The sequence below is a fragment of the Gobius niger genome, assembly GCF_951799975.1.
Source record: "Gobius niger genome assembly, chromosome: 2".
Classification (NCBI taxonomy): Eukaryota; Metazoa; Chordata; class Actinopteri; order Gobiiformes; family Gobiidae; genus Gobius; species Gobius niger.
The window spans coordinates 42,685,176-42,700,136 of NC_136853.1; the positions used below are offsets into that span (position 1 = coordinate 42,685,176).

Genomic DNA, 14,961 nt, shown 5'->3' on the forward strand with positions numbered 1-14,961 from the left:
CCTGTGTCTGGTCCAATCAGGAAAGAAGGGGGAGGAGCTTGATCGTTTACTTCTGAAAACCCTGTTCCTGCTCTCCTCATTTTGCAAACTAAGAAGTGCTTTCTGCTTAAAGAGGGGAGGAATTTGACTCTATCTCTCCTCACTTTGCAAACTTACGGACTATCACTTTAAGGCTTGGCCACATTATCTTAATCACGACCTTTTCAAATCTTGACAAACCTTTCAAAATAATGGCCCTAAGTCCAAACAGAGCGGGGATCAGTTTAGAAAACCATCTGTCATTTATTGCAACAGTGTTTTTGCCGTAGATTCTGAAAAGAAATGGCCATGACACTGCACATTACATGGTTTTATGTAATGTTAGCACTGGCAAGACGTATTAAATTATAGATTTACTCAAGTGGATGCAATATTATGTTGATATACCGTACAAGTAGCATACAACAGGGGGTCGTGGTATTCTGTTTATTTGTTCATTTATTTATTTCAAAGCCAAACTTGAATTAACACGGCAATTTCCCTATATACCCGTCAAGACTTGGGGAGACACTACAGGCAAAACTCAATTTTTTCAGTTTTCAGGTTTTGGGCCAAATTGGTCTCTGAACATATAAGCTTTCACCCGGAAACAGAAAATATGCCTAATCTTCACAAAAACATGTTTAAATATTGCGCTGATTCAATGTTCCCCCATAGACTTATATGGGAGAACACAATTTCAAGGGCCTTTTTCTCAAAACACATTTTTCTGTCATTGTGGCGACACTATGTCCACGTCAGTCGGACCTAAAGACTTCAAATTTTCCAGCCTTGGACTGAACAATATTTGGAAGATTTTTTCAAAGGGATTTTTTACTATTTAATCCCTAGCCTGATTTATTGAGTTTTGAATGTCAAAAAATAAGGCGAAAATTAATTTTGTACAAAATTTTCCACTAAAAAACAGCTTATTTTAAAACTAAACAAGAAATCCTAAATCCCCTCTGAAAAAGTCTTGGCAACTCATTTATCAATAAAATGAAACCATAAATTTGAATGTAGCTCTATCCATTATTCAGATTTTGTCGCCGAAAAGATGGGAAATTTGGGGCATTTTTAGGCATAAAACACCTTGTTCTTGTATGAAAAGACAAAATGACAGAAAACTTGCAATGTATTTTTTTCTCACATTTATGCCAGTGATCGACAGCAAAAGTTTCAAATTGACATCTGTTAATATACATTTTTTCCCTATTCACCTAAAGTGTCTCGCCTTAATTCCTGTTTTCACCACAGTTACGTGCACTTGCTTCACCGCTCATTTCTCCAGCAGACGCCTTGCCCTTGAGCTCGTCCGGGAACATTTTTCGATTCTGCACCTCGTCACAAAATGAAACTTGATAAAGTCAAGTGCGCACTTCAGCGATGGGAACAATATCGCAGATCATTTCTATTTTAATTCTCTAAGGATGCCATAACAAAACAGGTGCACGTATAAATAAAACAACATTGACCTTTACTTGATTACACTGTATGGTCAATGAACAGTTTTTATTGTTCTGAACACAAGCAAATGCATATAATACAACTTTATAAGAAGAGTCGTCTGGAGCTTAAAGGAACACAGTGTCTACAAACATTAGAGACATGAATAAAACAAGAAAGAAAAAAAAACTCTGGGTATCTTTTTGCTGAGATAACAACGCTGTAACATTGGAAAGTTTGAACAAAATAAAGATACACTGCTTTTTTTTTTAGCCTAAACGTTGCCACTGCTTGTTTATTTCTCCGCACGTAGATCCATGGAGCGCCTCACTGCGCAGCTCCACCTGTGTCGAACATCTTCTTACGGCCCTCCATTCCTGACATGGCCTCCACGTTTTTACGCCAGTCTCCAACCTCTGAGGTGAGCACCTGCAATGACACAAAACACTCATTTTTATTTCACTGTTTGTTAGTTCTTCCCGTTCTTGTAGTGAAAATGTAAGAGTGGTTAAAAGCACAAGCTATAGGTCCATCTAAACTTGTACTTTTCAGTTCGCCTGCTCAATGCATTCTTCCAGAGTCACGGAGTTCAGCTTCCCGATGGCCCTGTGTATGAAACTGTTCAGTCGACTGGAACTGGGCCGTAGATTCCGCAGTCTCCTCCCTGAAGGCATTACTTTGAAGAGACTGTGATGGGTCAGACGGGTGGAGTACATGTCCTTAAAGGAATAGGCCACCGTTTTTACATACTGAGATATGTTCTTACCTTAGCTTTGACGAGTTCTTTAGGACCTGTCTGATCTTCACCCGTGCCTTCAGTCACGTAAACACAGCGCAGACGGTGTTAGCATTTAGCCTCTCCCCCTCTCCTCTATAGCTCCAAAACTGGTCAAGATAGAAGCTGCCAAGCTCTTCCACGTTTTCCCTATTTAAATATGGTTACGTGAAGTGTTACACTACAAAGTATAATTACACAAAATTAAACAATGTGGATTTTCTAAGCGGATAAAAGGGGGAACTATATTGTTAGGCGTAATAATACCAGGAGTAGTTTGGCATCCGCACGGTAAAGTGAAGATTACTGCGCAGTAAAGTGAAGATTACTGCGCGGATTTCGAATTACTCCTGGTATTATTACGCCTTACAATATAGTTCCCCCTTTATCCGCTTAGAAAATCCACATTGTTTAATTTTGTGTATTATACTTTGTAGTGGAACACTTCACGTAACCATATTTAAATAGGGAAAACATGGAAGAGCTTGGTAGCTTCTATCTTGACCTGTTTTGGAGCTATAGAGGAGAGAGGGAGAGGCTAAATGCTAACGCCGTCTGCGCTGTGTTTACGTGACTGAAGGCACGGGTGAAGATCAGACAGGTCCTAAAGAACTCGTCAAAGCTAAGGTAAGAACATATCTCAGTATGTAAAAACGGTGGCCTATTCCTTTAATAGAGGGGGGGGGGGGGGGCTCCGCAGATCTTCTCCGCTGCTCTCACGATGCGCTGGAGGCTCCTTCGGCAGGAGGTAGTGCTGGTGCCACACAGTGATGGGGCTGGTCAGGATGCTCTCTATAGTCCAGGGGTAGGCAAGTTTTCTTAATGGAGGGCCAATTTTTTTCATTGCAAAAAGACCGCGGGCCGAATCCGCCAATTTTAGGCCGAAGTAAAGCACTACACTGGAAAAATTACCATCTTAAAATATGATAAATGACTTAAAATTGCTTGAATAAAGGTTCTTTATGTTGAATTTGAGTCTGTTTGGACTAATCTAGGATAAAGAAACGAATGCTAATGCCAATGGAACAAACATAAAACCCACTTTGAAATCAGACGAATTAACTTTTACTTTTAAACAGATTGGTTTTAAAATCACTTAAAATTATTCATTTTAATCTGAAGGCGAGACACTGCAGGTGAATAGGGAAAAAAATGTATATTTACAGATATCAATTTGAAACTGTTGCTGTCGATCACTGGCATAAATGTAAGAAAAAGATACATTGCATGTTTTCTGTCATTTTATCTTTTCATAAAAGAACAAGGTGTTTTATGCCTAAAAATGCCCCAAATTTCCCATCTTTTCGGCGACGAAATCTGAATAATGGATAGAGCTACATTCAAATTTATGCTTTCATTTTATTGATGAATGAGTTACCAAGACTTTTTCAGAGGGGATTTTGGATTTCTTGTTTAGTTTTAAAATAAGCTGTTTTTTTTGTGTTTTTTTGACATTCAAAACTCAATAAATGGGGCTTAAGGGATTAAATAATAAAGAATCCCTTTAAAAAATCTTCCAAATATTGTTCAGTCCAAGGCTGGAAAATTTGAAGTCTTTAGGTCCGACTGACGTGGACATAGTGTCGCCACAATGACAGAAAAATGTGTTTTGAGAAAAAGGCCCTTGAAATTGCATTGTCCCATATAAGTCTATGGGCAAACATTGAATCAGCGCAATATTTAAACATGTTATTGTGAAGATTAGGCATATTTTGTGTTTCCGGGTGAAAGCTTGTATGTTCAGAGACCAATTTGGCCCAAAACCTGAAAACTGAAAAAAATGAGTTTTGCCTGTAGTGTCTCCCCTTAAGAGAATAATGACTTGTTCCATTGGCGCTAAGATGTTTTATCTGATCGAAGACCAGACCAAATCTACTTAAACTTTAGATTGAATCTCTTAATTCAAGTAGGTTTCTGTCATTTCTTCCTTGAAATTATAATTATTTTTCCAATGCACTTTCTACAAATGCCAGAGTTGTATAATATGACCTAATTGGGTGCATTAACAGTATTTCTCCCATTTAACCCTAAAAATATTAAAGTACTTTCTGATTTGTGTCATAATGTTTCTCAAAATCATCTTGAGGGCCAGAGGTTCTGTGCTAGAGGGCCGGATTTAGCACCCGGGCCTGACGTTGCCTACCCCTGCTATAGTCCCTCTGTAGAAGTTGGACATAACGGAGGCTGGGACTCTGGCTCTTCTCAACTCGTCTCTGTTGCTGATGAAGCCCACCACTGTTGTGTCGTCTGCAAACTTGATGAAGAGGTTTGAGTCGTACTTTGGAGCGCAGTCATGGATCAGCAGAGTGAACAGGAGGGGACTCAGCACACAGCCTTGGGGAGCCCCCGTTTTCAGTGTCATGGTTCTGGAGGACTTGCCACCGACACGTACAGCCTGTGGTCTCCCCGTCAGAAAGTCCAGTTGCACAGTGACGTGTTGATCCCCAGGTGGAGCAGTTTGTGTTTTAGCTGCTGTGGGATTATAGTGTTGAATGCTGCGCTAAAGTCAGCTAATGGAGTTGTTTTGTTCCACTATTTTTTTTTTTTCTAACATGACAGATTTCCACAACAACCATCTAAAGCTCGATAGAAAATCAAATCTGTGCACGTTTAGCCGTACCTTGTCCGTGTCCTCTTTCTTGACAGACTTGAGGTTGGCGCGGAGGTCCATGGAGCCTTTGTGTTTGGAGCCCAGCAGTGCCCTCATCATCTCGTCCGCAGACACCCTCACCTTCCTCAGCGCGGGCTTCTTAAACTTACCCCCCAGGTCCTGCACTTTCAGCTTTAACTCATGGATCTGCAGAGACACAGGAACAAGCTTTAAAGTGGGGGTATTATGCAAAATGGACTTTTTCAAGCTTTACATCATGTTATAATGTCACTCCCTCATTAAAAACATGCCTGAAGTGTTGCCTTGGCACATTCACGTATTTTTGAGTAATGTGTTAAAACTCTGATGGCGGCCATTTTAGGGATAGGTTTGCCTGAGTCCTCCTAGGAACGCCCCCACCTCCTGGAGACGCCTCCGAGCTTTCGTCACCAGCCGAGTAACCAACCACTGCTCCTCAGCAGAACCCCCTCCCCACTGATGCCACAGACAGCGTGTGGAGGGGGCGTGTCGGAAAGGCTCAGAGGTTCTTAAAGAGACAGAGGCCTATTTCAAGACATTCACTACAGCCATTTTGAGAGAGACATTTTATACAAGGCAGTTATTCTAATTTACTGCATTTACAGACCAGCAGAAGGTTTGGTCATCATTGTAGTGTGATATAGACTGGTGCTATGTGATTGAAAAAAGCATAATACCCCCTCTTTAAAGCATCCATTTTCTCAAAAAAAAAAAAAAAAAAAGGAAATATTCATGCACATTTTGACTAAAGTAGGAGAACATGCGGAATTTTGTAACCACATAGTGTTAATTATTTCATTTTATGTGCATTTTAGTCTGAAATGTTTACTTACTACAGCAGAACTAAGTAACTCATGCCCCTAGAGGCCATAAGAGCCACTGCAGGTGTCGCAGCATGTTGCTTTTTTTACTCATTAATTGTCCGTGAGAGTAAATGTTACGCTGACAGAAAAGACAAAGGGAGAGAGGGATATTGTACATCCAATTCCACAACGGAGATCATTTTTTTTCACTCAAACTTGGCTGTAAATACTGTTTAAGTGGTGTGAGCCCGCAGTTAGCTTTGCCTGTTAGCATGTTAGCTTCTTCTTCGTGATTCCATTAGTGTGTATTGGTGGCTCCGACCCGGTGCAGGGAAAGTTTCAAGTGTGTTTTTTTTGGCCAGAGACACCAGGAGGAGATGAAAGACCCCCCAATCATCCCATTAACACTTGTACTACCCCCAGAGGGACTACGGAAAGGATTTACTATGGTAAACAAGTTATTTAGTACTGCTTTAAACTGCTTTAATTAACTTTGTGACAGCAAGCGTTTTGTAAGCATGTTTTCCCTAGATCCCTTGTCCCTACAGCCAATGTAAAGATTGGATTTTTAAAATATATTTGTGCAAACTAGACAAAATGGCTCAGTATATAAAAGTTGACACAAGACACAACTTCCAATTCCTGTCATATAATCAACATAAAGGCTTTGAAACTTTAACTTCGCAGCAGTGGAGTAACCAGTTCTTTATTTTTACATACAGACAATCAAAATGACTTCACATTCAAACACAAGAAGACGATGTGTGCAGTGATTAAACTTCTCTCACAGCGTTGTTAGACTGATCAAAAACGTGCTGTAATGCAACTCTTGGGACTCACGTCTTTGTTGTGTTTGCTGACTTTGGCCTCGCAGTCGTATCTCTCTTCATCCACCACGTCGACTTTGGCGTGGAGCTGTTTGCAGATGTTCTGGGGGGGAGAAAGCACATTAATCGACGTCGGGAAACATGTCTGTACGCGACCGATCGTAGTGAAGTGGCACTGCGGAAAAGCCTGGCGGTGGATCTCTTTGTTGGTGATGAGAGCAGGGGCGGACTGGCCATATGTCCATTCTGGGAGAACACAGAAGGGCCACTGGCTCTATTATAATTTTTTGGATCGGTATCATCAGCAAAAAGAACGGGAAAGGTGGTCGTAGAAACAGAAGTAAAATCATTCATATAAATAATAAATAATGATGGTCCCAAAATTGAACCTTGTGGCACACCATACTCCACGGAAATCCTTTTAGATTCATGGTAAATGGTAAATGGTCTCAACTTATATAGCGCTTTTCCACCTACATTAGGCACTCAAAGCGCTTTACAGCAAGGATCCACTCACCCATTCATACTCTCATTCATACACCAATGTACGCAGACACTGGGGGCAATGTAGGTGAAGTGTCTTGCCCAAGGACACAACGACAGTGTACACTTTCAGGAGGTGGGAATCGAACCCCTGACCTTCCGATCATGAGACGACCTGCTCTACCATCTGTGCCACCGTCGCCCCGTCATGTTTTTTTTATACTGGGCTTCACCCAAATCTAAAAGCTAAAAAGAAAAGCATCAAAATAGCGAGAAAAAGAGGATGAAAAGTCAACAAAAACGTGAGAAAAACACAACAACAAAAAATAACAACAAAAATATGACAAAAATGTGGCGACGTGACAAAAAGCTTCCGTCACTTTTGTAGGTCTCAGCTTTCAAATGAGGCGTTACATTGTTGCTCTCCAGTCGAGAAGCTTTTAGATTTGGGTAAAGCCCAGTATAAAAAAAACATGAATCTAAAAGGAATTCCGTGGAGTATGGTGGCACAGATGGTAGAGAGGGTCGTCTCATGGGTTCGAATCCCACCTCCTGAAAGTGCACATTGTCGTTGTGTCCTTGGGCAAGACACTTCACCTACATTGCCCCCAGTGTCTGCGTACATTGGTGTATGAATGGGTGAGTGGATCCTTGCTGTAAAGCGCTTTGAGTGCCTAATGTAGGTGGAAAAGTCCTATATAAGTTGAGAGACCATGGTGTACCACAAGGTTCAATTTTGGGACCATTATTATTCATTATTTATATTAATGATTTTGCTTCTGTTTCTACGACCACTTTTCCCGTTCTTTTTGCTGATGAAACCAATCAAAAAAATAATAATAAAAAGCCGAACTGGGGAAAATGCACTCGTTAATGTTAAGGCGGGTGGTAAAAGGTTAACATATGTATTTGTGGAAGTGTCACAATTACGCTACTTTGGGCCAGGCTAGTCAGAGCCCAGGGCTGTTTTTCAGTCCCAGTCCGCCCCTGGATGAGAATGAATTATAAAAAACAAGCTGCATTTTTCAGAAGGAGACTGTTGGGACATAGGGAAGAGACAGAGGAGAGATAGTCTGAGATAGTCTGAGATAGTCTGAGAACTTTGCTTGAATGTAACATGTGCTGCGTTGAAATGGATTAGCCAAACACATCATTCACGGACTCAGATGATGCGAGAGGTGCTTTGCTTATGTCTTCGTCTTGTCCTGTGTGTTTGCATCTCACTTGCAGCTCGTCCATGGACTTGCCCGACAGCTGTAGAGGAGGCAGTTTGTCTCCCAGGTACTTCTTCTTGTCCTCGTCCCTCTGCTGCCTCTCCCGCTGCAGGTCCTCCGTCGCTCTGGTCAGGAGCAGTATCTGAAAACAACGTGTCCACAAACAACTGTCCAGGCATGTTCCTACAACGAGCTGCCTGATGTTGGTTTTACAGAAGGTACTTACTTTGAGGGAGAGCTTGCGAGAAGCCGTAATCTTGCACTTTGGCTGTGGGACAGATTCAGATAAATCAGATTCACATTCATTTATTTTTAATCATATTAAAAAATGATCAATAGCTTCATTAGAGGTGATTCAAAGCAAATGAACTGCAACGCAAATAAGTGTTTCTTAGGTACACATTTATATGAATTCTGGGTTGATAATCAGACACTGGTGGAATTTCTGTGGCCAAAGAGAAAACCTCTGAGACAATTTGTTAGCCATATCGTGTAAAATGTCCACCACAGTGGCAGAGTCAAATAGAGAATAGCAATCAATTCATCTATTTTACCTAATTAGCAATGCAATTCTAGCAATTTGCAGTCTGTTCTTCTATGCTACATCACCTACTCGACATTCTAACTTACAGGAACAGGCCAGCGTTTTTACATAATGAGATATGTGACTCTATTTGCGTGACTGACTACGGTAAGAACATATCTCAGTATGATAAAATGGTGGCCTGTTCCTTTAAAGGGACTGGATGGAAGTTGACATTTTTTACTCACTACTGCCACTTCAGGTCTAACGTGTAACTGCAGTTTCCATAATCAGCTTGTGAATGACTTCGGATCCGAAATTAACAACTTTTTGAGGGACTTTCTGGGGTGAATAGGTCTGGGCTCGTTCTACACATTAGGACATGGCTGGAGATGGGTAGGGGGTGGAAAATACATGATTACATGATTACATGATTACATGAAATACATGATTAAGATGGAGAATACTAGGATTCTTCTGAACTTTTATTATTGTGTAATTGAGAGTGTCCTGACCAGTTGTATTACAGTGTGGTTTGGTAATCTCACTCTGAAAGAGAAAAAGGCTTTGAACAAAGTGGTTCGCTCAGCCTCAGGACCATTGGCTGCACTTTGCCGCTCCTGGAGACCACATATAAAACTCGACTACTGAATCGAGCTTTAAAACTTGCAAATGATGCCTCAGGCCACCCTGCTAAAGCCTTTTTTGAGATGCTTCCTTCAGGGAGAAGGTATCGCTCCATCATATGTTCTACTGATCGTCATATGAACAGTTTCTTTCCTCAAGCTGTGATCACTTTAAACAAGGCACTTTAAACAGGCACTTGTATTATATTTATCGGTGTGGACTTTTATTGTACAATGTTTTGCCCTTAGGCTTTTAATGTGGCATTGTTTGTTTGTTCTGTTTTTTATATTGTGTCTTTTTACTTGTTTTACATATCGCACTTTGAGCTCTTTGCACATTTTTTTCCAATGTGGTTTTTCAAACTGCAAATGGCCAATAAATGAATCTGAAATCTGATTTGAACATTTTTAAACTCTGTCAAGTCCCTTTAAAACACAGAGACACATACAGTATTGGCTGATTGGTAAACCTTTAACTTTGCCTGCAAGCTGAATTCTGGCGCTATATGTGACTTCACAAACACACGAGAATCCATCATGTGCTGCTCCCGCTGATCCGTGTGAAAACCAAACCTGTTTGGGCCAATCGCCCACTCACAGTGTTGCCGTGAGTGGGCGGGTGTAACATTTGCAAACACTTTTATCGATACTAATTTACAACGTGGCAAAAAACACAAGGTGCAACTACAGGCTCACAAACACACACAAAACTCAAAACTACAGTTAATACTGAATGGATGTGCGGTTTGTTGTTTTGAGACTTGGCTGGGATTTGACTTCAAGAGACTAGATGCAAGATGGTAGGTTTTATACTCACTACTGCCACCTCAGCTCTTACGTGTAACTGCAGTGTCTATGTTTAGCTCGTGCATGGCGACACTTTGGACCCGAATTAACAACTTTTTGAGTGACAGTGCAGGATTTTAGAGGCAGTTGTGATGAAAAGGTCTGAGCTCATTCTACACACTAGGACATGGCTGGAACATGTATAGCGGGAGGAAAATACTAAATATAGTCCCTTCAAAGGAATAGGCCACCGTTTTTACATACTGAGATATGTTCTTACCTTAGCTTTGACGAGTTCTTTAGGACCTGTCTGATCTTCCCCCGTGCCTTCAGTCACGTAAACACAGCGCAGACGGCGTTAGCATTTAGCCTCTCCCCCTCTCCTCTATAGCTCCAAAACAGGTCAAGATAGAAGCTACGAAATCCGCGCAGTAATCTTCACTTTACTTTGCGGATGCCAAACTACTCCTGGTATTATTACGCCTTACAATATAGTCCCCCCTTTTATCCGCTTAGAAAATCCACATTGTTTCATTTTGTGTAATTATACTTTGTAGTGTAACACTTCACGTAACCATATTTAAATAGGGAAAACGTGGAAGAGCTTGGTAGCTTCTATCTTGACCAGTTTTGGAGCTATAGTGGAGAGCGGGAGAGGCTAATTGCTAACGCCGTCTGCGCTGTGTTTACGTGACTGAAGGCACGGGGGAAGATCAGACAGGTCCTAAAGAACTCGTCAAAGCTAAGGTAAGAACATATCTCAGTGTGTTAAAACGGTGGCCTATTCCTTTAAGCCTATTTCCATCCACCGTTATCCTTTGGTCGCTCGCAGCCCCATATACAGTGAAAGACACATTGTACGTCAACCATGTGTCAAACCCCACACCACTCGGCCTCTGTCAGAAGATAATGCTTTATAATTAGTCCAAGGTCGAGGAGGGAGTGTTTGACGGATGATAACAGTCCTGACAGGCCCTCCTCGGTGCCAGGACTGTCCCGAGCGAGCCAGAGAGAGAGAGAGGAGAGGAGAGTAGCGGAGGACAAAGTGTTCCCATAGCCCAAACTCAATCGGGATTAAACAGTGTGCGTGGCCTCACCTTTTCCCCCTTCACATTCATGGCTGCGTTCCTGGGGGAGCTCCTGGAATGACAAATTCAACCGGTCTGATCAATAAGCATTGCAGCATCACCGTCACACGCAGCTCTGATGGAACTTGGAAAACCTTCAAGAGCGCGGTTTGCCCCAAAACGCCAATGCTTAAGCCCCATTGCAGGTTATAGAGCGTCACAAGAGGGACTGATAAAACACAAACAAGCCAGTGATCCAAACATGCACCGCCACACCAACGATTCTATTTCTGTCGTGGGCCGTCAGAACAAAGCATCTGGCCTAAACACATGGCCGGGTTTATATCTTAAGTCCTTTGGTAGAGGCCTGCATGTGCTAATATAAGCGTCAGTAGCTAAAGCGTGTCTTCTTTTATTTTGGTCACGTTGGCTCGCACCACAATTTGGTTGCTCCCCAAAAAAAACAGCTGTTCAGAGGAGCGCGTTGTTAGACTGGCTGTTTTCTTGCTCTTCACGCTTCAATGTAAATGTTTCGATTCAAGAAAGTCACACCCGCACACACCATTAAGACAATGTTCAGAAGTTGCTAAGTCATTTAACCTCTTAACTCCCACCTGAATGGATCCCTTTTTCTCCAGTTTGGAGATAATAATCAAAAAGCTTCTTGGGGAAAAAAGCACCAAAACAGCCACAAAAAAGTGAGAAAAACTCAAATTCAACAAAGATGTGGCAAAAATGTGACAAAAACTCAACCAAAAAGTGACAAAAATTCAACAAAGATGTGGCAAAAATTCAACAAAAATGTGACAAAAAAATTCAACAAAAATGTGACAAAAACTCAACCAAAAAGTGACGAAAATTCAACAAAAATGTGACAAAAAATTCAACAAAAATGTGACAAAAACTCAACCAAAAAGTGACGAAAATTCAACAAAAATGTGATAAAAATTCAACAAAAATGTGACAATAATTCAACAAAAATGTGACAAAAATTCAACAAAAATGTGACAAAAACTCAACCAAAAATGTGACAAAAACTCAACGAAAGAGTGACAAAAATTCAACAAAAATTCAACAAAAATGTGACAAAAACTCAACCAAAAAGTGACACAAATTCAACAAAAAGTGACAAAAATTCAACAAAGATGTGGCAAAAATGTGACAAAAACTCAACAAAAAAATTACAAAAATTCAACAAAAAAATTACAAAAACTCAACGAAAGAGTGACAAAAATTCAATAAAAATGTGACAAAAATTCAACAAAAATTCAACAAAAATGTGACACAAATTCAACAAAAATGTGACAAAAACTCAACCAAAAAGTGACACAAATTCAACAAAAAAGTGAGAAAAATGCAACAAAATTGTGACAAAAATTCAACAAAGATGTGGCAAAAATGTGACAAAAACTCAACCAAAAAGTTACACAAATTCAACAAAAATGTGACACAAATTCAACAAAAATGTGACAAAAACTCAACCAAAAAGTGACACAAATTCAACAAAAAAGTGACAAAAATTCAACAAAGATGTGGCAAAAATGTGACAAAAACTCAACCAAAAAGTGACAAAAATTCAACAAAGATGTGACAAAAATTCAACAAAAAAGTGACAAAAAAATTACAAAAATTCAACAAAAAATTACAAAAATTCAACAAAAATATGACAAAAACTCAACCAAAAAGTGACACAAATTCAACAAAAATGTGACAAAAACTCAACCAAAAAGTGACACAAATTCAACAAAAAAGTGAGAAAAATGCAACAAAATTGTGACAAAAATTCAACAAAGATGTGGCAAAAATGTGACAAAAACTCTACCAAAAAGTGACAAAAATTCAACAAAAATTCAACAAAAATTCAACAAAAAAGTGACAAAAAATTACAAAAATTCAACAAAAAATTACAAAAACTCAACCAAAAAGTGACAAAAATTCAACAAAAATGTGACAAAAATTCAACAAAAAAGTGACAAAAAATTACAAAAATTCAACAAAAAATTACAAAAATTCAACAAAAAAGTGACACAAATTAAAAAAAAATGTGACAAAAATTCAACAAAAAAATTACAAAAATTCTACAAAAATATGACAAAAACTCAACCAAAAAGTGACACAAATTTAAAAAAAAAGTGACACAAATTCAACAAAAATGTGACAAAAACTCAACAAAAATAAATAAAAAAGGTGACACAACACAGCAACAACCCGAGGAAAAAGATCAGTTTTGTGGGTCTTAGCTTTCAAATGAGGTGTTACACAGACCTATATAATGGCCAAAGAGGACAGAATGCATTTGGTTCAGGTGGGTGGTAAGAGGTTAAAGGGCTTGTTTTTTTCTTTGTTTTCATCCCTCTCCCGTCTGTGTCCCTGTTTTCCTCTGCTCTGAAGCGATCCCCGATGTTCTTGGCCAAAGTATTCCTGCTTTTGTTTGAAACTTCCAAGCTCAACGTGCTCTTTATAGTCCCAGGCTTTAGTGAAACAGAGTAACATTAGCAGAAGATTCTCGCCACAGAAAGCTTATGTGAAGACCTGAACATCAATTTGAAAAAAAGAAAGGACCTTAAAACACGAGTAAAGAAGGTGAAACCATTGGCCAATTATTAGAGAATGACTCAAATGTTCCTCACCTGCTTAGGGGGGTGTCTGTGGAGAGGAAAGATTCAAACTGAGGCGACGGGAGACAATGGGCCGAGCTTTTATCTGAGCCGATGGAAATGTGTGGCTCAGTCCCAGGCAATGTCACCTCCCCTGACTCCCACGATAGGGCACTACAGAGAGGGCCACACAGCACCGGGTACAAGAATAAACATGGCCTAAAGCAACTAACAATGGACTGACTGTAGTGTTATCTTTCATTGTGAGGCATATTATCAAAGGTGGGTAGAGGAATAAAATATATTAAGTCAAGAAAGAGTCAAATTACTTTAAGATTAGCTCGATACGACCTACAACAGCACTCTCATCTTTGTTTGTTTGTCTCATTTGTAAAGTGTCTTTGAGTTCCTTGAAAAGCGCTATATAAGACTTATCAATCTGACCAAGGGAGGCGCGGCAGAGACACCACACCTCCACCTGGGCACCCACAGGACAGCACCCACACAGCCACACCTCCACCTGGGCACCCACAGGACAGAGACACCACACCTCCACCTGGGCACCCACAGGACAGAGACACCACACCTCCACCTGGGCACCCACAGGACAGAGACACCACACCTCCACCTGGGCACCCACAGGACAGAGACACCACACCTTCACCTGGGCACCCACAGGACAGAGACACCACACCTCCACCTGGACACCCACAGGACGGAGACATCACACCTCCACCTGGGCACCCACAGGACAGAGACACCACACCTCCACCTGGGCACCCACAGGACAGAGACACCACACCTCCACCTGGGCACCCACAGGACGGCACCCACACAGCCACACCTCCAGCTGGGCACCCACAGGACAGAGACACCACACCTCCACCTGGGCACCCACAGGACAGAGACACCACACCTCCACCTGGGCACCCACAGGACAGAGACACCACACCTCCACCTGGGCACCCACAGGACAGAGACACCACACCTTCACCTGGGCACCCACAGGACAGAGACACCACACCTCCACCTGGGCACCCACAGGACAGAGACACCTTACCTCCACCTGGGCACCCACAGGACAGCACCCACAGGACAGCACCCACACAGCCACACCTCCACCTGGGCACCCACAGGACAGAGACACCACACCTCCACCTGGGCACC

The 14,961-nt window shown here is 41.2% G+C and overlaps 1 protein-coding gene across 1 annotated transcript; it reads right to left on the minus strand.

The window, feature by feature from the left end:
• Nucleotides 1-1,277: 1,277 nt before the first annotated feature.
• Nucleotides 1,278-11,267, minus strand: LOC306960180 (troponin I, slow skeletal muscle-like). The gene is made up of 6 exons (XM_079552542.1): nt 11,228-11,267; nt 8,422-8,463; nt 8,206-8,337; nt 6,512-6,601; nt 4,860-5,036; nt 1,278-1,893 (listed from the first exon to the last, which is right to left on the minus strand). Exons 1-6 carry the CDS (start codon nt 11,246-11,248, stop codon nt 1,792-1,794), a joined length of 564 nt encoding a protein of 187 aa, XP_079408668.1. The 5' UTR covers nt 11,249-11,267; the 3' UTR covers nt 1,278-1,791.
• Between the last annotated feature and the right edge of the window lie 3,694 nt (nt 11,268-14,961).